Here is a 22,992-nt window from a genome sequence, read left to right as displayed (position 1 = left end):
TTATTGTATTATATAATATTATGTTATATCAGGGGTATAAAGTATAGAAATCATAAAACCGAATTGTAAAATAAACCGAATTGTAAAATAAAACCAACAAAGAACTAAACATCAATCAACCAAAGATCATCATCAAAAACCTCTCTTAGATTCCAGTGGGTCTCCCGTAAATAGTACTCAAGATATATCTTGTAGTCCCTATAGTATATCTTGTGACAAGTGTTGTTGATGTAAAGCTTGCAGTTACTTCTTCAACATAAACTGCCTGAGAGGTTGTGCTTGTGCTAGATCTTGTGCTGGTGGTTGGACTAGTAGATGAGCTGGTGGTGGTGGATTCTGTCGATGAAGATGGGCTAGTCAGCGATGGGGTACTTGAAGTAGAGGTGGTTGACGATGTTGACCTAGTGGTTGGCGATGTTGACCTAGTGGTTAGCGATGTTGACCTAGCGGTTGATGAGGAGGTTGGGGTTGGGGTTGAGCTGGAGGAGGAAGTCGTTGATGAGCTAGTAGTAGAAGTGGTGGAACTAGAAGTTATGGTGGTGGAACTTCTGGTTGTAGTGGAGGAACTTCTAATTGTAGTGGGGGAACTACTAGTTGAAGTGGTGGAACTACTGGTTGTAGTGGTGGAACTACTAGTTGTAGTGGTGGAACTTCTAGTTGTAGTGGTGGAACTGCTACTGGAGGAACTGCTACTGGAGGAACTGCTACTGGAGGAACTGCTAGAACTGACACTGGAGGAACTGGTAGTAGAGGAACTGCTCCTAGATTGTGATTCAACTTCCGGTTTAGGTCCAGTAACAGCATTCTCAACTATAAGCTTCATATTGTCAACGAAATTACCATTGGAGAATTGGTTGGCGTACCCTGAGGAAGCATCCCACATTGAAATACCACCGAAATAATAATTATCTAAAATATCCGAAGTTAAAAGTTTAGCAACTACATCAGGAGGATTATATCCACCAGCAGGAGCAGCTCCGACAGCAGCTGGGACACCAACATATAATTTGACATTGGGGTTAGGACTAACGTTTTCAGCATAATTCAACCAATCAGTTGCAAAATTGAAAGATGTTGTTCCAAGGTTACAATAATTATTGTAGAATTGAATAAAGACAAAATCAATGAAAGCTTCTTGTAATAAAGGACCAACACTGGCATCTGGATATGGACATTGTGGTGCGGCACCGAGATAGTATGTTTTGGAATCATCTTGGGCAAAGAGTTCTCTTAAAGTATTTGCTACGGCGGTCCAACCGGTTGGGTTATTATCTTCAATATCGAAATCGAACCCATCCACAACTGCATCAAAAAATGGACGTTGATTTGTAGGTAAGTTATTACTATTACCAACCAAGTCCCATAATGCATTAGCAAATTGGACACCGGCAGCATCATCAGCTAAAGTATAGGCACCAGCAGCACCACCTAAAGAAAGCAAAATCAATTTACCTTGTGATTGACAATATTTTATATCGTCGGCAATATTTTGACATTGTAACATTCCACCGGTGTTGTATTCATTTACGACATAAGTACCTTCACAAGCATTAGCAAAATTAAAATTTATTGGATTTGGAAGTATATTCATGAACGAAAGTATAACAATATCAATGGAATCAGAATCACAGTAGTATGACAACCTTTGTTGTCCAGTAGAACCTGAATTCTGTCCCCAGTAAACAGCTACATTTGAATTGCTGGTTGGATCGAAAGTGAAAACTGGAATCAAAAGAGTTAGGTATAATAATAAGGAATTCAACATGTTTGGAATATTGAAAATTGGAAATTGGATAAATTCTTAAAAAAGGATTTTGAAATTGCAAAAATTATGAACTTTGGGAAGAATCAATTGTCAAATATATACTAATCAAGTTTCTGACAAAGTGAAGTGGTCTAAGGTTTAAATAATCGGATTATGTCAAAAAGTAAATGACAGTTGACAAGAATTTGCAGTAATTTTTTCTTGTTAAACCAAGGCGGGAATTAAATCTAGTATAGATTTCTTGTAGGTTATATGATGATGACCCAATATTTCTTGGATCTTTCTGGGGGGGAATTGGCATTTATATATACACCTTCAAAGGGGGCGATACTGGCATGGGCTATGGAGAGAATGGAACATCTGATTTGATGAATTTGAATAAATATTATTTTTTAGAAATATTTTTTTCGGCATCATGCATAAGAGTACATGCAGTAAACATATTTTTTAGAAATTTGCAACAAAAAATATTTGTGACCAAAAAAAAATAAGATCTATTCGTTCAATTAACTTTCAACCTCCTTTCAAATCACTTAAACGTTCCATAACGAAGGAAACATACGATTCAGAACAAAGCTTAATTGGAAAAATTAGAAATATGGTCTGATCTTCTCTTATTTGTATCTAAACTTTAAAGGCAATTGTGACATCTAATTAAAAAAATAGACTTTTAAGTTCTAAGAAAATAGAAAATTAAGAGAAAAAAACAACGTTGAAAAAAAAAAAGCTTTTTCTTAAAATGCTCATTTACATGACATTTTTACTAGCCCCCACAGCCAGCAAAAAGCTTACTTTTCTAATTTGTGGATCAGCATAAGTGACATATACATTCACGTGCATGACGGTGGTTAGCAGCCCGTGGCATTCAACGTTGAAAGTGAATTGTAACCTGATGGTAATTTCGGATTTCTATCCATATTGGTCTAGGTTTCTGAATCTGTGGAGAGTTAAATGGGAATAATTTTATGAAAATGGGTTCATTTCTGTCGGGAAACGTGATCTATGGAATGCCGAATAACCTTCTTTCCGAACTTCATAGTCATTTATTTACAATCTTCGTCTCCTCCTTCAAATGGACAACTGGAGAGATCTTGAGTTTATTATTATTTCTTATTTTTTTTGGCAACTAGTGTCTGGTGAGTGAAATAAAAAATAAAAAAATATTTTCGTATTTTTTCTGATGCCAGCCTTTCTAAAAAAATAATTTTAATTGTTGATTTGTAGAGCCAGCGTTTTTTTTTCTTTGACCATAATGGCTGCCACAATCGCATAGGCATTTTGCAATCCTCTAATTATTCTATGCAAGATTGCCTTATGTCAATCGCATGATGTATGCATAGTTACTCCGTTCCAGAATGTGGAATTTAGTTGAAAATGTTGTAGAAAATAATCCAAAGGTATCAGAAATTTTGAGGCATTGCAGGCAAACGCAGGAAAACGTCATGAAATCTAAACAGCGTAATTTAGATATACAAAATGAGATTGATTATATAATTAATGGGCTAACAGAGACTACTCGTCGCATCATGATTGACCAAGAATAGAATATGACGAGAAAATTTGTTCGAGAAAACGGAAGGTGAGTATTACAAACCAGTCTGATTCTGATTGAGATGAAGTCATACATCGCAAGATATTAATGAGAAGAGGTGAACTTCTATCTAAAGGAGTACGAAAACTGTGTATTAATGTTCGCAAAGGTAAACAGACCTCAGGCAGCAAGCCTGAGAAATGCAAATCTGGTGTAGAGTTTCTCTTCACAATAAAGCCTCTCTACGCAAGCAATCGGCTAAAATATCAGAAACTTGCAACCACCATAAGTAACAATGATGTAATTAATATTATCGTCGAAGAAGCGATTATCAATTAATAATGAGGGATCAATGCCTCTATTATTACACTCATCTCCACTAATGAGTAGACCCCAGATTGCCAAACCAACAAACATGCCAGCCACTTCACACAACAAAAAAATAATAATTAACCAGCAAGGGTTCTTTGTGTCAGATCTAAAACAAGTGGCTTAGACACAAAAATATGAAACAATCCATTTGTTTTAGCACTATTGTTCTCGTAATTGTGCTGCTTGCGCTATTAACAATGGATTCATGGATAGATTGAATTGTTTCTATGCACCAGCATTCTCGCTTTGTGTGTTGTGTTGCTCAGTCTATTGCATGGCATTACAAAACCTTCTGAGGAGTGTTCTTTGCATATCGAACAATTCCCACATTCCATCAGTGATTGAAGATTTTAATGTATCGAAGAATTAAACTACAAGCTTATTGTCATGAACCTTGATTTAGTCTTATTTTTTTTTGAGACAAACAAAGTTTTGGGATAAGGTTAGTGTTTTAATGAAGGTTTTTAAAATAATTCATAAGGTTCTTTCTAGAATATGTCTATATTTGGGATAGAAAATTGGTAATTTAGTTTAAAAAAACATCGTCTATTTAAATAGTGTATTGTTAGAGTATCAAGAGAGAACTGCTTTGAAGTGGTGCTGGTAACTGTGGTCAGATTGTTGGACGTTGAGCCTTCTTGGGAATTGTTTGAATTTAACTCTTTCCAAGCCTTTGCTAAGGATATCTGCCAACATATACTTACTGATTTCATGTTGGCAGTTATCGTTCCTAAAGGGTTGGAAAGAGTCAAATTCAAGCCATTCCCAGAAGTAGCGACTTGCTTAGAACTCATAATTTGTGGTCTTGTGAATGGGTGCATTGCTATCAGTATTATTTAGGACATTCTGAACAGTAGGAAAGAAAGGCAGCCTTGGTGTTTAGATGGATAGCTCTTCTTCTGGTCACGAATGTTTATTTTTCCTGTAGCAATTAGGAAGCTCTTGATTCAATTGTTTATAATTAACTTATAACCATGTATCCTCCCTGAGATTTTTCTACTTCTTGCGGAACTTTAAGTCAACACTAAACAGATATTCACATTGTTTAATCAAGATAGTACATTTTCCTCTTCACACAACGAACCCGACTGAAAGGAGGCTTCTACAATTGCCAGAGATGGGACAAGAATTCCTTCTTATTTGGATTACACATACGAAGTTTGCAGTACTTTGCAACTCGATATTTTTGAATGATGATATCTTGTTTCTCTTTATATAACTTACACTCTTGTGGATTAAGGTGATGTCAATTTTTGATAAATTTGCAGCAATAAAAGTATTTTTTAGTTTTCTTCTAGAACTGTTGCCAATTTTTTTTTCAACCAAGACAAATAAGAAAATTATAAAATTGTAAAAATTCTTAGGACAAGAAATCAATTTAAAGAGCGTCATCAGGCAAGATAAATTACATACATAAGAATCTATATTTTAAGGAGTAATGTCCAAAAAATAGAACATCCCTGATGACCACTATTTGATTATGATGTAACATTTTAGATCATAAAATGACAGATAATCTAAAATTATGTGGAGAATTCCTGCAGATAATAGATCTGCCCAATCACTCTCATGATGGAGTACAGTAAGAGTAAAAAAAAACAATCACGTAACTTCTGTGGTATCGGATCTTATCTCTGAGATCCTTTTCCGATATAGAACAGAAAATGTATCCAATCATACTTCCCATGGTCATTTAATTGGGGTTACATAGTTGTGATATCATGATTACATGGTCCAACGTCAATTAATCAACAATCTCAACGTAGCTTCTACGTTTGGAAGTATACTTTTCATAATAGAAAACTATATCCTGGTAGTGTTATGACTTGTCGGGGGGAATTATTCGGGATAATTAAGCTAGGAAACAAATTGCAACTATGCTAAATGACGTATTGACACGAACATCCGTCTACATGAAAATCAAACAAACTTGACAATAAACTCATTGTCAAAAAGGGGTGTGGGTGTTTGGACCAATTTACTAGATTCCAAGATATTATTATTGTTGAAAGAAATTACGTCATTATGTATGTTCTGAGAATACGTAAATGTGGTCCAAAGAAAAAAGCGAATCTTAATTTCTCAATTTAAAGTTTTCAAGGATTTAAACACGTAAACCACATGTACTGAATGTTACTTTGACGAAATAGGTCTATGAATTTACTTGATCAACTTTGTGTCTTAGATTGACGATCTTAGTCTAAAATTAGAAAAAGACATAAAATAGACCTTCCGCAGGAATTGACTTCTTTATTGGTAAAAATAAAACAGCTCCTATTGTTATTTAATGTTGTCCAATAAAAAGACGAGTAGAACAATGAGAGAAAAAAATAACTGACACGTGAAACTTGAGAATCCAGAATTATTTTTTCCCAATCCGCCGAAATTTCGGCGAGATTTACAGGTTATAGGTTATGAATCCACATTTTTTTACAGTTTAATTGAGAATCCCAACAAAATCCGGCGAAGTTATGTCGATTTGTGAATTTTTTAAATAATAAATAATCCCTCAGACAAAATTTTCTTTAATACACATAGAAACACAGACCCCTATTTTTTTTAAGATTTCTGGGAGTATAAATAATCCCATGATTCCCTTTTTCTTCTTTTGCTGAAAATTTTTAAATCTTCTCTTTCCTTTCTTTTCTTCTTTTCCTCTATAGACCATTCAATTCGAAATCATGTCATCAATCGACTTTAGATCTAACAAGACCGTCACTAAGGACGACCATTTATACACTAAATTCACTTATGAAAACTCTGTTGTTGAAAAAGATGCTGAAGGTAAATTACACGTCACTCCAACTGCTGAAGAATATGAATTTAAATTAGATTTAACCGTTCCAAAAGTTGGTTTATTATTAGTTGGTATTGGTGGTAACAATGGTACTACTCTTTGTGGTTCTATTTTAGCTAACAAACACAACATTTCTTTTGAAAACAAGGAAGGTGTTGTTAAGCCAAATTATTATGGATCTGTTACTCAATCTTCCACTATTAAATTAGGTATTGATAAAGAAACTGGTAATGATGTTTATGCTCCATTCAATTCTATTGTTCCATTTGTTAATCCAAATGATTTAATTGTTGATGGTTGGGATATTTCTGGTTTAACTTTAGACCAAGCCATGAAGAGAGCACAAGTTTTAGATGTTGATTTACAAAAACAATTATATCCATACTTACAAGAAAAGAAACCAATGGAATCTATTTATTATCCAGATTTCATTGCTTTGAATCAAAAAGAACGTGCTGATAATGTTTTTAACAAGACTGCTAGTGGTGAAATTAACACTGGTGATAAATGGGCTGATGTTGAAAAAGTTAGAAAAGATATTAGAGATTTCAAAGAAAAGAATCAATTAGATAAGATTATTATCTTATGGACTGCTAATACTGAAAGATATGCTGATGTTTTAACTAATGTTAATGATACTGCTGACAATTTGATTGCTTCTATTAAGAGTTCTCATGAAGAAATTGCTCCATCTACTATTTTCGCCGTTGCTGCTATTTTAGAAAAGATTCCATATATTAATGGTTCTCCACAAAATACCTTTGTTCCAGGTGTTATTGAATTAGCTGAAAAGTATGGTTCTTTTATTGGTGGTGATGATTTCAAATCAGGTCAAACTAAATTGAAATCTGTTTTAGCTCAATTTTTAGTTGATGCTGGTATTAAACCATTAAGTATTGCTTCTTATAACCATTTAGGTAACAATGATGGTTACAACTTATCTGCACCAAAGCAATTCAGATCCAAGGAAATTTCCAAACAATCTGTTGTTGATGATATGATTGAATCTAATGAAATCTTATATAATAAAGAATCCGGTGATCATGTTGATCATTGTATTGTTATTAAATATTTACCAGCTGTTGGTGATTCCAAGGTCGCTATGGATGAATATTACAGTGAATTAATGTTGGGTGGTCACAACAAAATTTCTATCCACAATGTTTGTGAAGATTCCCTTTTAGCTACTCCATTAATTCTTGATTTAGTTATTGTTGCTGAATTCTTAGAAAGAGTTCAATATAGAAAGGTTGGTGAAGAAAAATACCATGATTTCTATAGTGTTTTAACTTTATTGAGTTATTGGTTAAAGGCTCCATTATCCAGACCAGGATTCAAGCCAATTAATGGTTTAAATAAACAAAGACAAGCTTTAGAAAACTTGTTGAGATTATTAGTTGGATTACCAATTAATAATGAATTAAGATTTGAAGAAAGATTATTAGTTTAAGATTTCTGGGGGGTTAATAGTTTGTAATAAAGATGCAGCGCATCTGGCTTTAAATAAAGTATATAAAATATTTTGCTTTAATATTTAATGATAATAAAATAATAATAATAGTCATAAGATACTTTGTAGACAATTGTACAATTGATTTGTCGTGATAACTTTAATGGATGTAGATTAGAAAGATTAATTACCCCACGCAAATTTCCGTATTAGATTATAGAATGTAGAATCATAAATATCTAAATCATAAACCATCTTTGCAACCATCTGCAAGATGCGAGAGTAAGAATAAAGTTTTCTAAGCTTTTACTGATAAAACATGACTAGAAGTTTTCTCTCTTGAATTGTTTCTATTATACAATCTCAGATGCGGAGTGAAGCTAAAGATCACTGTATGGTATTAATTCGTCGTGGTAACTTGGTCATACGGTGGCTAAAGGCATTTGTAATGGTTGCTAATCGCAAAAATATAAAGATCAAGAGATTTTAATCTGATTTTGTAATAAAATAGGTTGTTCTAGAATAATTGATAACCCAACCTTTTGCAAAAAGCAGAAAGAGAAAAGAAAAAGGAAGAAAATAGAAAGTAAAGAAAAAAGGGAGAAGGTTTTAAAGTTTATGTGAAAATACGGAGAAGATTTCAGGGCTATTAATACTTTTGTATTTTTTTGCAACTTATAATTTTCTTGGTAAAAAGGCGAAAACTAAAAACACATAGAAGAAAGTGAGAAAGTGAATTCTACATAATATAAGTCTGGATGGATGGAGGGGACAGGGGCAAAGATTGATTCGTTTACGGCGGGAAATGTAAACATTGAAAATGGAGGGATTGGAAATACATATTGACGTAATAATTTTGATTAGTCGATACATATTACATTACATAGTCGTGCATAATGTGATATGTTTCGTAAATTTGTAAGGTGAGATACTGTATCTTACAGAACCATACAAACAGCCAAAAAAAAAACCAAATCATGAAACTTTCACCTTTAAAGAAAACTGTAAAAAATGCTCATAATTTCATTTTCAATGCCTTTTAACCATTTCGAAAACTGAGTGATATCTTTGATTCTATGAGATCGAATGGCATGTGTATATTTTAATTGCAACCTAATTTATTATTTAATTACGTTATGTAAGTTTCGGGTTTTAGAATTTTAGATTTTTGTTGGGTATTATTTAACTATGTAAAGACAGGGTCATGTGATACTTTATTTGCCACCATATGATTTACCATTGATTGTTCTACCATTTTTAGATATGCATGGAATGATGATGATCTTTTAGATTATAAAATAATTAATTCAATTAGAAAAACCCTTAATACAGTTATTTAATTGTTAATGTTTATTTATACAATTCAATTGTAATTCATTAATAATTTACTTAATATCTGTTTTATTGTTGTTAAAAAGATGATTTGAATATTTCGACATTTATTAAACCGCCATATTATTAAAAATCAAAATCTTTGACGATTCTTAATTTTTTTTTTAAATTAAAGTTTTATTTTTATTTTTTTAATCAAGACTTTTTTTTTTCTAAATGGTTTGCAACATCAATAAGTTACTGTAGATTTACTTAATCTCTCTTGTAACTCCTTGTTTGATTAGAATATTTGAATGACCATCTTAATCTCATTAAAAGAAAGTAATTTGCAAATGAAAATAATCTCTAAATCTCTAAATCTTAATTATGCCTCGGGATTAACGCCAATTGGTACCTAATTACCTCGGTAAACTTTTCTAAGCCGTACAATACAATACAATGCAAATTAATATTGGTAAATTAATACCGATCCCAGAAAAAAAAAATAGTGTCAAACATATTGCAATTTTATTACAAGTTTCATACGGCTGTTTTTGTTTAAGATGTGGTAGTTACATGTACATGTACATGAAATTAATTAATAGCTTGCAGCAGTTGAAACCTTTTATCTGAAATAGGAAGTATTCAATTTGGGTCCAATCGTAAGATATCGGTGTTTTATGATTTAGAAAATTTATTTTATTTTAGGGGGGAGTGGGGTGGGGGGAATGATTCGAGGGATGCTGCGGGAATGTTGTTGTTACTCTGGAATGAGAGAAGTGGGTTAGAAAAATGGTTTAATATTTTTCTTAGCATGGTTTGGTAGCAGCAGGTGCAGATCGTATCTACTATATCAATTGGGATAACATTCCGTAGACAACTGTGAAAACAGTGGCGGTTGTAAGGGTGTACATTATGGTGCTTCCTAATTAGGAAATCCAATACAAATTATTAGACTTATTTTTTTAGAGTTACATATGTATGTATTCTTATTTTTTATGTTTCTCAACAATTTAAGCTTTTCTTTCTTTTTTTTTTATGCAAAGTTGTTGGTTTTACAGTTTTTTCTATATAAATGTTTGATATTTTCCCTCCTAAAAAAATCAAAGTAACAATTTTTTATAATTTCTCCTTCTTTTTATATTTCCAACTTTTGTCTGTCTGTCTTGCCTAAATCAATTAATTGACTGTCAGAAAAAGAATCAATTGTTGTTGCAAAAAACTAATAACCATAAACTACAGACTAATCAAACTACGATGGCACCATTAACAGTTGCAGTTGGTGAAGCAAAACCAGGTGAAACAGCACCAAGAAGAAAACTTGCTCAAAAAGATGGTCCAGTTACAAGACCAAATGATTCCAAAGCAAACACAATGGCTGAATTCATTGATGAATGTTTTGAAAGAAATGGTAATGCTGATGCTTTTTGTTATCGTGATTTAGTTGAAATTCATACTGAAAATAAAAAAGTTACCAAAATCATTGATGGTGAACCAAAAGAAGTTGATAAAGAATGGATTTATTATGAAATGTCTCCATATAAATCAATCAAATATCCTGAATTAATGAAGATTATCAAAACTTATTCCAAAGGGTTAATTGAATTGGGATTAAAACCAAATCAAGAATCTAAATTGATGATTTTTGCTGGAACTTCTCATAAATGGATGCAATCCTTTTTAGCTTCATTATTTCAAAATATTCCAATTGTTACTGCTTATGACACATTAGGTGAACGTGGTTTAACTCATTCTTTAGCTCAAACTGAATCAGATGCAATCTTTACTGAAAATCAATTATTATCCGCATTAATTAAACCATTAACAAAATGTCCTTCTGTTAAATATATCATTCATACAGAAGCAATTGATCCAAATGACAAGAGACATGGGGGGAAATTATATGAACAAGCTAAAAATGCCAAAGAAAAAATTCAAGAATTAAGACCAGATATTCAATTCATTTCTTATGATGAAGTTATTGCCATGGGTGAAGATTCTAAAGTTGAATTACATTATCCTCAAGCTGATGATTTATGTTGTATTATGTATACTTCTGGTTCTACTGGTGATCCAAAGGGGGTTGTATTAACTAATCGTAATTTATTAGCTGCATGTGGTGGATTATCTGAAGTCGCTGGTAGATGGTTAGTTAAAAATAATGATCGAGTAATTGCTTTCTTACCATTAGCCCATATTTTCGAAATGTTATTTGAATGTATGGCAATTTGGTGGGGGGTTCCTTTAGGTTATGCAAATGTTAAAACTTTAACTGATGCAAGTTGTAAGAATTGTAAAGCTGATTTAGTTGAATTTAAACCAACTGTCATGGTTGGTGTTGCGGCAGTTTGGGAATCAGTTAGAAAAGGGGTTTTAACTAAAGTTAAAGCTGCATCTCCAATTCAACAAAAGATTTTCTGGGGAGCATTTAGAGCTAAGAATGCATTTAAACATTATCATATCCCGGGTGCGGGGATGTTTGATGCTGTTTTCAAAAAAGTTAAACAAGCTACTGGTGGTCATTTAAGAATTATCTTAAATGGGGGGTCCCCAATTTCTACAGATGCTCAAGTTTTCATAAGTACTTTAATTGCTCCAATGTTGTTGGGTTATGGTTTGACTGAAACTTGTGCTAATGCTACTGTTGTTGAAATGGAACATTTTGATTATGGATATTTAGGTACATTAACTGGAGCAATTACTTGTAAATTAATCGATGTTGCTGACGCTGGATATTATGCCAAGAATAATCAAGGTGAAATTTTATTAAAAGGGGATTGTATAACCAAGGAATATTTCAAGAATGAACTGGAAACCTCGGAAGCTTTTACTGAAGATGGTTGGTTTAGAACTGGTGATATTGGTGAATGGACCGAAAATGGGGGATTAAAGATTATTGATCGTAAAAAGAATTTAGTTAAGACTTTGAATGGTGAATATATTGCTTTGGAAAAATTAGAATCAGTATATAGATCATCTCCATTGGTTCTTAATATTTGTGTTTATGCTGATGAAACTAAAGTTAAACCAATTGGTATTGTATTACCAATTGAAAATAATTTAAAAACTTTTATTGTGGAAGAAAAAATATATACTAAAGAAGAAGTTGAATCAAAATCTTTAGCTGAATTATGTCATGATAAAAAAGTTGTCGCCATGGTTAATAATTCTTTGATTAGTACTGGTAAACGTCAAGGATTAAGAGGTATTGAATTATTACAAAATGTGGTTTTATCAGATGAAGAATGGACTCCACAAAATGGTTTTGTTACAAGTGCTCAAAAATTACAACGTAAAAAGATTTTAGCTCATAATAAAGAACAAATTGATGCTGCTTATGGTTCTTCTTCTTAGGTGGATTTTTAGAAAGATTAGATGAAAAAAATTTGTCGAAGATGATGTTTGTGTTTTGTTTTGTTTTCTACTTCTTGATTAGTTTACTCTATAGGGGTGAACATAATTTGTTTAGTTTTATAGGTTATATTATTTTTTTGTTTTTAATGTTATAAGTTAAATTTAGTAATATCTACATACAAATATCTGCCGAATTCAGATTATAAGATTGTTATCTGAATTGGTATCGCAAGAATGCTACGCATTTGTTTAACGTTTTAAGACAACAATTCATTAATATCTACATACATACTCTAATGTTTTCTGGATTGATATCTGTAGGGATAATGCCTCCGCCTTCGACAGAGGTTGATCCTTCATATCTACACCCCCTTAAACACCCTCTTTATCTCATCCAACCCGTACCCTTCATTCAAACACAATTGTAACAACAACCTACACTTCTGAGGATTCAAATATCCTCCCGCAATCGCATTCTTCAAAACCCCAACCTCTCCATTCTTGGCTTTCACTTTTGGTAATGCACCAATGGGGACCATACCGTCCATAGACCGTTTACTATACACAATGGGGAAGTTCGGTGGAAGGTTTAGATCGGCGAGATATTGGTTGGTTTTTTCTGACATAGATCCAGCTCCCATGGTAGCAAGCACGAGTCCCTGGGCGCCTAAGCTCTCGATGGAGACTTTGATGAGATTGTTATTGAATCCCTGATGGGCATAGAGGATGGGTATTTCGGGGAATTGGGGATTAGGGGAAATATGGAAATAAGTCAAACCTTGAGGTTTTGCCGCGGGGAAGAAATACCGAATTTCATTATTGATGAAATTCCCAATATATCCCTGACCGATTGATTTGAAGGTGTCCAAACTATTGGCATTTGATTTCGTTATATAGAACCCACTTCCGATTCTATCATTCAACGCGATCAAGACGCCTCGGTTTTTCGATTGGCGATGAGCCGCGATCACGATGGCTTGATAGAGATTCATGGGTCCATCGGATGAGATTGCCGTGGAGGGGCGCATTGATCCACAGAAGACGATTGGTTTTTTGGTATTGATTGTGGATTGGATGAAGAAAGCCGTTTCTTCCATAGTATCGGTTCCATGAGTGATGACAATCCCATCATATTTGAGTAAGTCGAGTTGGATCTTTTGATAGAGGGTGAGGATTTCGGTGTGGGTTATTTCTTTGGAATCGATGTTCATCACTTGTTCATATTCGAGTTGACATGTGGTGGATAAGTCCGGGATTGCGTTTATTAATTCTTCGATTGTGAGGTCGACTTCATATCCTGCTGTTTGATGGGATGTTAAACCTTTGGAAGCGATGGTTCCTCCTGTGCCTAGGACTTTGATGGTGGGTAAACCGGTGGGAGTTTCGTAGTCGGATAAATTGGATGAGATTGAGTTTGAACGGTTATAACGAAGTTTAAATGAGGGGTGGTCGAGGTTCAGGGCATCACTTTCGATATCGACGATTGATGTGAAACTTTGTGATTCGGTGATAGGGGATAATGGGGTGGCACTGATTGCTGTGACAGATAATACCGAGTGGACTGGTTCTGAATTGGTCATATTGACTGGAGTAGTGTTATTTGAGAAGGAGAGTAGAAGAAAGAGAATAGAATATTAATTGAAGGAGTATTTATAAATAAATAAATTCGCGAAGATCATCTTCATCAAAAATAAATCTTAAAACGGTTAAAAAATAATTTTATACGGCATCTTACTTACAAACAATACAGTATTGTATAAACCATTAGGCAATGAATTTCATCTTTAAGCCTTGTATATATTGAATAGTATGAGAACTACCATTCTACTCCTATATTTAACACTTCTGATTCAAGTCAGAGATTTGAATTACACAATATGAGTGGCATTCTTTTTATAAATTAGGATTTTTTTAAGATTTTGTGGGGGAGGGGTGAGGAAGAGGAGGGGAGATTTTATTTTACTTTGTAACCCATAAGAAATATGATATAAAAAATCTTAATGTTGTATTTATTCTATCAATTTTATACAAAACACCTTATTTATTAATTCTTTAAATGTTTATTATCAAAAGATCTATTATAAGAATGATTATACTAATGATTAATAATGAATAGGATTAACCTATTACCAGTGACTTCTACTATATATGTATGTTATGGTTCTTAACCATATGGATACACCCCAATCTATAATTTTTATTAAGATTTATATTTCTATCTATAATAACAAGGTCTATTAGTTTGAAATTGGTAGAAAGAGTTCAACACACTTGTCCTTCAATTCAGTTTTAGACTATCTTTACACCGTCCATTCAAATGCAAATACATTGTGAGATTGTGAAACTCGAACGGATAATAATCTATTATTCCTGGCGTAGCTCTTTACTTTTGATATCCCATTAGTTAAACATATCTAATTAGCAGTAATGTTCAACTTTCTATATTGAAGGCACTGAACCAAAAACGAAGTACTCCTAGGATGTTATTAAGGACCAGCCCGGGGCTTTCAGCTCTGGATTATTCCAGTTATTCTGACGACGGTGTACTTACTTCTTCATTCTTATCACTTTGATCATCATCTGACAGGTCTTCTTCCTCTTCTTCTTCTTCTTCTGGTCCACTTGATTCAAAAGAATGAAATAATTTATAAATGTCCGCTAAATAGTTAAGTTTGATCAATTTCACAGCTAATTCATCTAATCGTTTAATTTGATATAAGCATAAGATATGTCTATAAATAAAGATAATGAAATTATCTTCTTGTTGTTGTTTATCTTGTAATAAGAAATTAATAATTCTATCTCTTGAATTATTAACACTTTCATTTGCTTGTTTATAATTATTATATTCTGTTAAGTTCGAATTATAAGTTGGTTTTATAATTGATTGTTTTAAATAAGCAGTAGCAGTATCAATATCTGATTCCATTTTAACATATTTCTCATGAGAATCATCAATTATATCTTCAACTACTTCTTCTTGTTGCTGTTGTTTTTGTAATGATTTATAATAAGATAAACTTTCTTCAATATAATTATGATTAATTGATGATTTTTCATACAAGATATCTAAATCTTTAGTACATTGATCAAATATTAATCTCCATGTTTTTCTAATTTGTTNGTTGTTGTTTTTGTAATGATTTATAATAAGATAAACTCTCTTCAATATAATTATGATTAATTGATGATTTTTCATACAAGATGTCTAAATCTTTAGTACATTGATCAAATATTAATCTCCATGTTTTTCTAATTTGTTCCATTTGTAATATGTTTTGTTTAGTAGCTTCCCATTGATCATCATTATCATTACTATATTTATTTAAATAATTGAATAATTTAATATTTGATTGTTTTTGATTAAATAAATTAAATGGAATATTAAGTTCTCGTAATAATTCATATAAATCTCGTTTAGCTGACCATTTCTTAGCTGATGTCATACTTTACTTGTGCTATTACTAATCATAAGAATAATGATATCCTCTATGTATATTACTCTATAAATATATGTTTGAATAAATTAAAATTAGGGTTTATTATAAGGAAGGAAAGAAGAAGAAAGAATAAAAATTGTTCCGAAGTTTTAACTTTTTTTTCATTCCATTATGCATACAATTATTCCATTTAAACCGTTTTTGTTTTTGTTAGTCATCGCTTTATATGTTAATTCCAATAGCGTAGATAACAATACAACATTTATTGTAAGAGGGTATTATGCGTGTGTCTCTCTCTCTCTCTGTATACATATATAGATCTAATACAAAACACTATAGAACCAATTCTTATTAACACATCAATCAAATTGAATTAGTATTACTCCCGTCAATATTATTAGCTTTATTGTATCAGTAATAATGAAAAGATTTTTGAAGGTGGTGGTCTCCATTATTAATTATTAACTATGTCAGATAAATATATATATATGCTACAGTTTAGAATAGCTATACATAGTTTATAGAAATGATAGACAATTATCTCTCAATTGATTCTCATATAAATCTAATCTTCTATACTTAATATAATTCCCTACTACTAGTTTTCTATTTATAAAGAAAAGAGATGATGATACTTAATAATAATTAATAGCTGTATAGTAAAGAATTCAATTTAGACAAAAAAAAAATATTTTCAGTTCTATCAAATTTCTCCAGTTAAAAATTATTAAATTATTCATCTTATAAATTGTTGTATTTATTAACCAATCTATACACATATACATACAATATGGGTTTATTTAGCACACAGCAACAACAGGACGACGAAAACACACCTAAATTGCCACCACCAAGAGCAGAACGTAAACTATGTTGGGATAAACGTGATCAATTCTTTAAATGTTTAGAAGTTAATAATATTAATGATTCATTAAAAGAATTAGATTCAGTTAATAAGAATTGTTCAATTGAAAAGCAACAATTTGAATCATCATGTGTTAAAAGTTGGATAACTTATTTTCAAGAAAAGAGAACTAATGATTTAATAAGACAAAAATATATTGAAAAATTAGAATCAGAAGGGGCAAAACCTTTAACATTTAAATTAGAACCAACTACAAGTGATAGATAGATGGTCCAATACCCTTACTTTTACTCATGTATATAGTTCATGTACTTTATCTAAGATGCTAATATATAAATTGGTTCTTTACTAATAATTTGCTTTGTGTCTTCTTAATGTTCTTCCTTCATATCTAATATACTACTCCATTCAAATTCTCCCTTTTCAATAATAACAAAACTTAATTGTAATTCAATGGATTCACCAGGATTGATTGATGGAATCTTATATTGTAAAACTCCATTGATTAGTATCTTCCGATCAATAGATTTGAAATTCATCGCAATTGGTAATTGTCTCAACATTGCTCCGACAATAATATCCCCGGAATCATTAACAATTGTCGTCTTAAGAATATAAAACTCATCAATTGATAAGTCATTAGGTTGGAGTATCTTATCATTACTATCAGTTATCCTATTTGTAATTCGAATATTATTAAAACTCATCAATTTTCCAATCTTAGGTGTAAGTTTAATACTCCTTAAATCAATCTTTCCAACCCTTTCACCATTCAGAGTCTTCCACGTTCCAGTTAGTGATTCTAATAATTTATATCTTATCCAAAATAATTGTTTCATCTTTTCTTCTTCTTCCAAGGAAAGTTGATAATTCTTTATAAATTGTCGATTTGGTCTAAGTGAAGGTATGACATCACATAATTCATCCTTACAAATTCTCTTAACAGGGATTAAATATCTTTGTGTCACGCCTGATTCAATCTCATCATTAATCTCAAACAGGCTATCATATGCTAGGTGGATTTCTAATTTATGATTCCATGAATTTCTTAAATCTAACACAAATAAACAATAATCATTAATCTTGTCTCTAATCCCATCTATAAACTCCAACACCGATTCAAGATTCCTTCCACCACCTCTTCCATCACCACCACCACAATGAGCCAAGAAGGCACTACTTAACGGAATAGCATCACATCCAATCACCTCAATCGAATTCATAACACTAACAAAAATCGGAATATTAACACACTTCAAAAACCCCCCTCCAACACCACCCTCATTCTTATTCTTATTCTTATTGGAGATCCGATATCCATAATCCAAAACCACCTTCATTTCCTCCTTTCCAACCCCATTCATCCCACCACCTATCCGTCTATTCCTCCTCGCCCAAATCTCAAACTCTAATTCAATCCGATCCCCCGGCTGGATTAATTGATATCGTTTGATGATATCGGCTTTATTCAACATTTTGATCGGTTTATATCTCATCAAAACCCATTCTAATTCATATATCTCCTCCATATCCCCGCCTCCGCCTGCAGCAAGCTGGGACATGATTTCTTCGATTCCGGAATTGGAGAATGTGAAACTGAGATAGTTTATGCTTTGTGCACTTGTGTTGGTGAGCTCGACGCGAAGGATGTGGGATTGGCCATCGAGGAGCATAATTTGGGAGGGGGAGGAGATGTTTGTGACTTGGAGGGATGGTTGTGGGGGGATGATTTGGAGTTGGATTTGCTTGGTGAGGAATCGATCGGGGATAGGGGTGGATTTGGTGAGGTGGAGGTGGTTGATTATGTCGTCTAGGGCGTTGGTGGTTGTTGGGGTTGTTGGGGTTTGGAGTTTGATGGTGGGTTGGATTCTCTCGTGGGTTATGATGGGGAAGAATTGGTTGATGGATGATGATTGTCCGATTTGGATTTGAAACCCGATGATTTTTATTATGCCGGCGGATAATGCTTTGAAGGGGACTGTAAATATTTCTGTTGAACAGGGTGGGATGATTAAATTGGCAGAAGTCGTTGTAGCTTCTTGCTGCTGTTGTGTAGACGCAGGCAGTCTTGTCTGGCTCTGATTCAACCCAACTCGTGTCTGAATTGGTGATTGTAAAATACTCCCCACCACCACCTTCTTCCCTTTCATCTTCCCCACTGATCTCGCTGGAGGCTGTTGCATACCATTATTGTTCACCTCCCTCTCAATCGGTTTAATCAAACCAACCAATGTCTGAACCTCAGGTCCATCATCATCCTCAACAACAATTTCAATACTATTTATCTCAATCTCAAATGCATACGGATTCTGCATTCTCACATGTAAATAATTAACTTCATCCACAATCAATATCTTATCCCTATTAACCTTCGTCTTTTCTTCTTTCTCCTTGTATGGGTCAAAAAACGAATCCGTCGAATCAGTAGTCACATTTTCATTCTCATTCGATTCATTGAATGGAATTAATTCCTGGGAATGTTTCGAAGTCATAAATCTCACATTTCGAACCAAGTATGGATCCCAATATGGAATCTCTACTATCCCAGTGGTGTCGATTTTTTGTTTGAGTCTAATTTGATCATCAGGTGGTAAACAATGCACATATCTGCTCAACAACAACACACAAACCCCCATCAAAAACTGCCTATCATTTGACTGTTCCGCGATTTTGAGGGTGAGTTTTAAGAATTGGATTTGCAAACCGATCCAATCGATTTGTTTTCCCGCTTCGACGGATGAAAATTGTGGAGATGATTTGGATATGATGCCATAGATTTGAAATAAGTAGTTTATGATTTGTTTGATGGCCGGAGTGATGGATTGTGATTGGATGGAGGTGTTATTGAGTTGGGGGAAGATTGCGACTAGGAGGATACGTAATATGAAGGATTGTTTTCTATAATGGCCAATATCATGATAGAGGGACGCTAATTCGGTATAAATCTGACATTGGTGGAATATATTTAAGTCTATTAATTGGAACGTGATGATTTTGTTTATTTCTTCAATGATTTCAAATTTTGTAATGTATTGATGATCGTCGATTATTGGATTGACTAATGTGTTTGAGATGATGTTTTCAATTGGCTGTGAGGTGTAGAATGAGATAAATAATCGACATTTCCGGAGTATGGTTTCGATGAATACTATATCAGGGACAACATCTTCAAAATCGGCAGTTGTTTGATTATAATAATATACAACACGATTTAAAATAATCCTCACCAATGCAGGATATGCCACCGTATTCAAATCTGCACTTGTCAAACTCAACGAATTCAACGTGAATGAATTTCCCTGTCCAGAAGCACCACTAAATGAAGTTCTGGGTGACATCGTCGGCGGCGCCAATCTCGAATCACTCGACTTTTTCGGTGACGCTACATCAATACCACTATTCAAATTCATCAATTGACTCTTGGTAACCTGTAAAATCGGCAATAGAGTCACATTAGGTAATTGATACCCCACGCCAATATATTGTAATAATATAATACAAACAGCAATCCCTTCCAAAGTGTTACCTAACCATAAATAATCATCACATTTTTTTAATGTCGATAAACATTCTATAAAACTTTGTAATGCATCCACATATTTCCCCGCTAACAAGTAGAAATTCCCCATTAGTTTCCGTTGTCTTCCAAGTTGTCGTAATTGAGATTTTGATTTCGGATCATTAGATGGGAGTTGGGCGTTGTTGTTGGAGTTGCTGTTGCTTACCCCCTGAGGTGAAGTTCCAGATATTGGAGACGGAGAGGGGGATGATCCATTGAATGAAACGGATTTCGAACCTTGACTTAATCGTTTTTGCGCTTTTGTAATGGTTTTTGTAAGGACATGACTATCCGTTATTGATACGGGTGAACGTAATGTTATATTTGAATATGATGCTGCATATTGATCTAATGCCAGTAAGAAATTCCCACCAATATCACAAAATATGGTTTCTAATGCTGTTAAATGAGATGTAGTCCCATTATGATAAAAGATTTCTTTCTGCTGGTGGGTAGATAATTGTTCAATTTGTTCATCAGGTGTATCAAATATAAGAAGGTTAGATACAATCATACTTGAATGTTCCTTCTTTAATCTATTCAATTTATCCTCAACATCCAACTTCTCATCATATTGACCAATACCTATAACTATGAATGTTTTTCTATATGGTTCAAAATCATATAAAAAAATTGAATCAGAATCAATTGATTCAATATTAAATTCAAAAATTAATCGACCTTGTGGAAATGTATTTGAATTGAAGAATTGTAAACTTTGATTGGGGGTGATGTCTAATAATCTAATTGCTGTAACATTTGCTTCTATTAATTGTTTATATCGTATGAAATTGGTTTTAGTACAATTGTTAATTGGTAATAATAATACTTTAACAATTGATGGTGTAATGAAATTATATTTAGAATTGGACATTTTTCGTCCGTTTACTAGTACCTTTATGTTCTATTTATAGTGTATGATCTAATGTGTTTTGTGAATTAGGAATATTGCTATTGCATCTAATTAATTGTAGTTAGATAGCCTCAACCCTCTTGATTCTTTTATGTCTTCTAGTGTCTAACAAACTCTGTTGGCAGTATTGATTCGCTATGAAAGTGAACTCAAGAAATATTTTTTTAAATAAAAATAGATAGTCGTGTACAATTGATCAGAAATAGTATGTCCCGTGCAAATATATTCCAGTTTTCCTGCATATACTATCCCTGTACGCGTTCCCCTACGCGCTAAATACAAGCCTTTCCTTATGACTTTCATGTCGTTAACATTTATCAGAGATGGTCTTATTCTTCAGAGGTGGTTTCCCCCTTCCAAGTTTTTAGCTTAAACCAATCATCTTCACCCAATTTATCCCCTCTTGATATTGCGTAGTGTATCCATTGAACATACGTATCAACTCTGTTACAATATTGAAGCGGAGAACTTTTATTGGTTTATTCAACTTTATTTGATAGCTATTAATGTTTATTAACTTTAGTTGCCATCTGAACCAATTACTCTATATCCAAATTATGATTATTTAGAATTGTTATTGATGCTTGGCAAACCTTTAAAAACCAATGGATTCGCCCCCTTTTTTAAATATTGTTTTGTTTCAAAGATATACCTTTTATTTTAAAAGTCTTACTCGTATCAGTTATTCTTGATTATTAAATAATCTATAATATAAATAATGCCATTCATCGATGCAATCGTAAACGTTGCGACTTGGGAACAAGTCCAAGAGTTATCAGAAATTTATAAGGAAGTGTTAATGGAAATGCTTCCAGCTTTATATGCATCAGGTCAAGAGAAGAAGCTCGTATGTTACTTAGGGACTACAACGAAGGGAAAGAGCTAGTAAGAAAGAGATTTGAAGCTAAGAACAAAACCAAATAGGATGTGGTGATGGTGCTTAAATGGGTGTATGAGTTTGTAGATTGGAACGGTGTACTGGAAATTAGCTATCAATAGATATAACATTCCTTATTGTTTCATAATTTTTATATATCTTACTACAAAGTTCCATAAGAAGAATTGTACTACTGTTCCCAAGGTTAGATTTTACACATAAGTGCATTAGTAGATATTCAATACATTACATACGAGTCTATTTCCATTATTTTCAGTTTATTAATATGAAGATTTAAATTATTTATATTCTAGCTAAATGTTTTTATTTAAAGTTTATATTATATATATTAATTATGAATATAAGAGTAGAAAATATGAGTTTGTTTTTAATTAATACCCACAAAAGTTGAACCCAAAAATTTGCAGCAATTAAATAGATTGCGAAAAAAAAAAAATGCTCTTGTTTTCTTCTGCAGATCTAATGTTCACAAAGAAATCCACCAATTCAATAATATATTCCAATCAACAATTTTCCTAATCGCATAACCAATCCAGCAAAGACCTCAATGGCTTTGAATATTCAAACAAGTACTCTCGGGGTGAAGTTGTTAGAGAAAAATGAGACCTATTTTGGACAGTTAATCCACAGAAATGAAATTAAACCACAGAAACAAATTTACACCTCTTCCAACTACGATGGAAATTCCAGAATGATTACTCCTTTATAAACAAACCATGATACCACCACCCCTTTGA

General features: G+C 32.9%; 7 protein-coding genes across 7 annotated transcripts; 3 read left to right on the top strand and 4 right to left on the bottom strand. All coding sequences in view use genetic code 12, as the record gives it.

Annotated features, from left to right (window-relative positions):
• Positions 1-145: 145 nt before the first annotated feature.
• On the bottom strand, positions 146-1,765 carry CHT3 (Cht3p; the record flags this gene model as incomplete). The annotated part of the gene is made up of 1 exon (XM_049406426.1): positions 146-1,765. One exon carries the CDS (start codon positions 1,763-1,765, stop codon positions 146-148), a length of 1,620 nt encoding a protein of 539 aa, XP_049264025.1.
• Positions 1,766-6,349: 4,584 nt separating this feature from the next.
• On the top strand, positions 6,350-7,915 carry INO1 (inositol-3-phosphate synthase; the record flags this gene model as incomplete). The annotated part of the gene is made up of 1 exon (XM_049406425.1): positions 6,350-7,915. One exon carries the CDS (start codon positions 6,350-6,352, stop codon positions 7,913-7,915), a length of 1,566 nt encoding a protein of 521 aa, XP_049264024.1.
• Positions 7,916-10,483: 2,568 nt separating this feature from the next.
• On the top strand, positions 10,484-12,580 carry FAA4 (long-chain fatty acid-CoA ligase; the record flags this gene model as incomplete). The annotated part of the gene is made up of 1 exon (XM_049406424.1): positions 10,484-12,580. One exon carries the CDS (start codon positions 10,484-10,486, stop codon positions 12,578-12,580), a length of 2,097 nt encoding a protein of 698 aa, XP_049264023.1.
• A 362-nt stretch (positions 12,581-12,942) lies between these two features.
• On the bottom strand, positions 12,943-14,160 carry J8A68_002650 (asparaginase; the record flags this gene model as incomplete). Its single annotated transcript, XM_049406423.1, has 1 exon — positions 12,943-14,160. The coding sequence occupies one exon, from the start codon at positions 14,158-14,160 to the stop codon at positions 12,943-12,945; it is 1,218 nt and encodes a 405-aa protein (XP_049264022.1).
• Positions 14,161-15,107: 947 nt separating this feature from the next.
• J8A68_002649 (uncharacterized protein) lies at positions 15,108-16,026 on the bottom strand (the record flags this gene model as incomplete). Its single annotated transcript, XM_049406422.1, has 2 exons — positions 15,108-15,681; positions 15,782-16,026. The coding sequence occupies 2 exons, from the start codon at positions 16,024-16,026 to the stop codon at positions 15,108-15,110; spliced, it is 819 nt and encodes a 272-aa protein (XP_049264021.1).
• Positions 16,027-16,810: 784 nt separating this feature from the next.
• On the top strand, positions 16,811-17,152 carry J8A68_002648 (uncharacterized protein; the record flags this gene model as incomplete). Its single annotated transcript, XM_049406421.1, has 1 exon — positions 16,811-17,152. One exon carries the CDS (start codon positions 16,811-16,813, stop codon positions 17,150-17,152), a length of 342 nt encoding a protein of 113 aa, XP_049264020.1.
• Positions 17,153-17,256: 104 nt separating this feature from the next.
• J8A68_002647 (uncharacterized protein) lies at positions 17,257-21,318 on the bottom strand (the record flags this gene model as incomplete). The annotated part of the gene is made up of 1 exon (XM_049406420.1): positions 17,257-21,318. One exon carries the CDS (start codon positions 21,316-21,318, stop codon positions 17,257-17,259), a length of 4,062 nt encoding a protein of 1,353 aa, XP_049264019.1.
• Between the last annotated feature and the right edge of the window lie 1,674 nt (positions 21,319-22,992).

Source organism: Hemisphaericaspora subhashii (genome assembly GCF_019202705.1).
Source record: "Hemisphaericaspora subhashii strain CBS 10753 chromosome Unknown scaffold18, whole genome shotgun sequence".
NCBI classification, from domain to species: Eukaryota; Fungi; Ascomycota; class Pichiomycetes; order Serinales; family Debaryomycetaceae; genus Hemisphaericaspora; species Hemisphaericaspora subhashii.
Note: the sequence above shows the minus strand (reverse complement) of the source record. Positions and strands in the feature narration are given on the sequence as shown.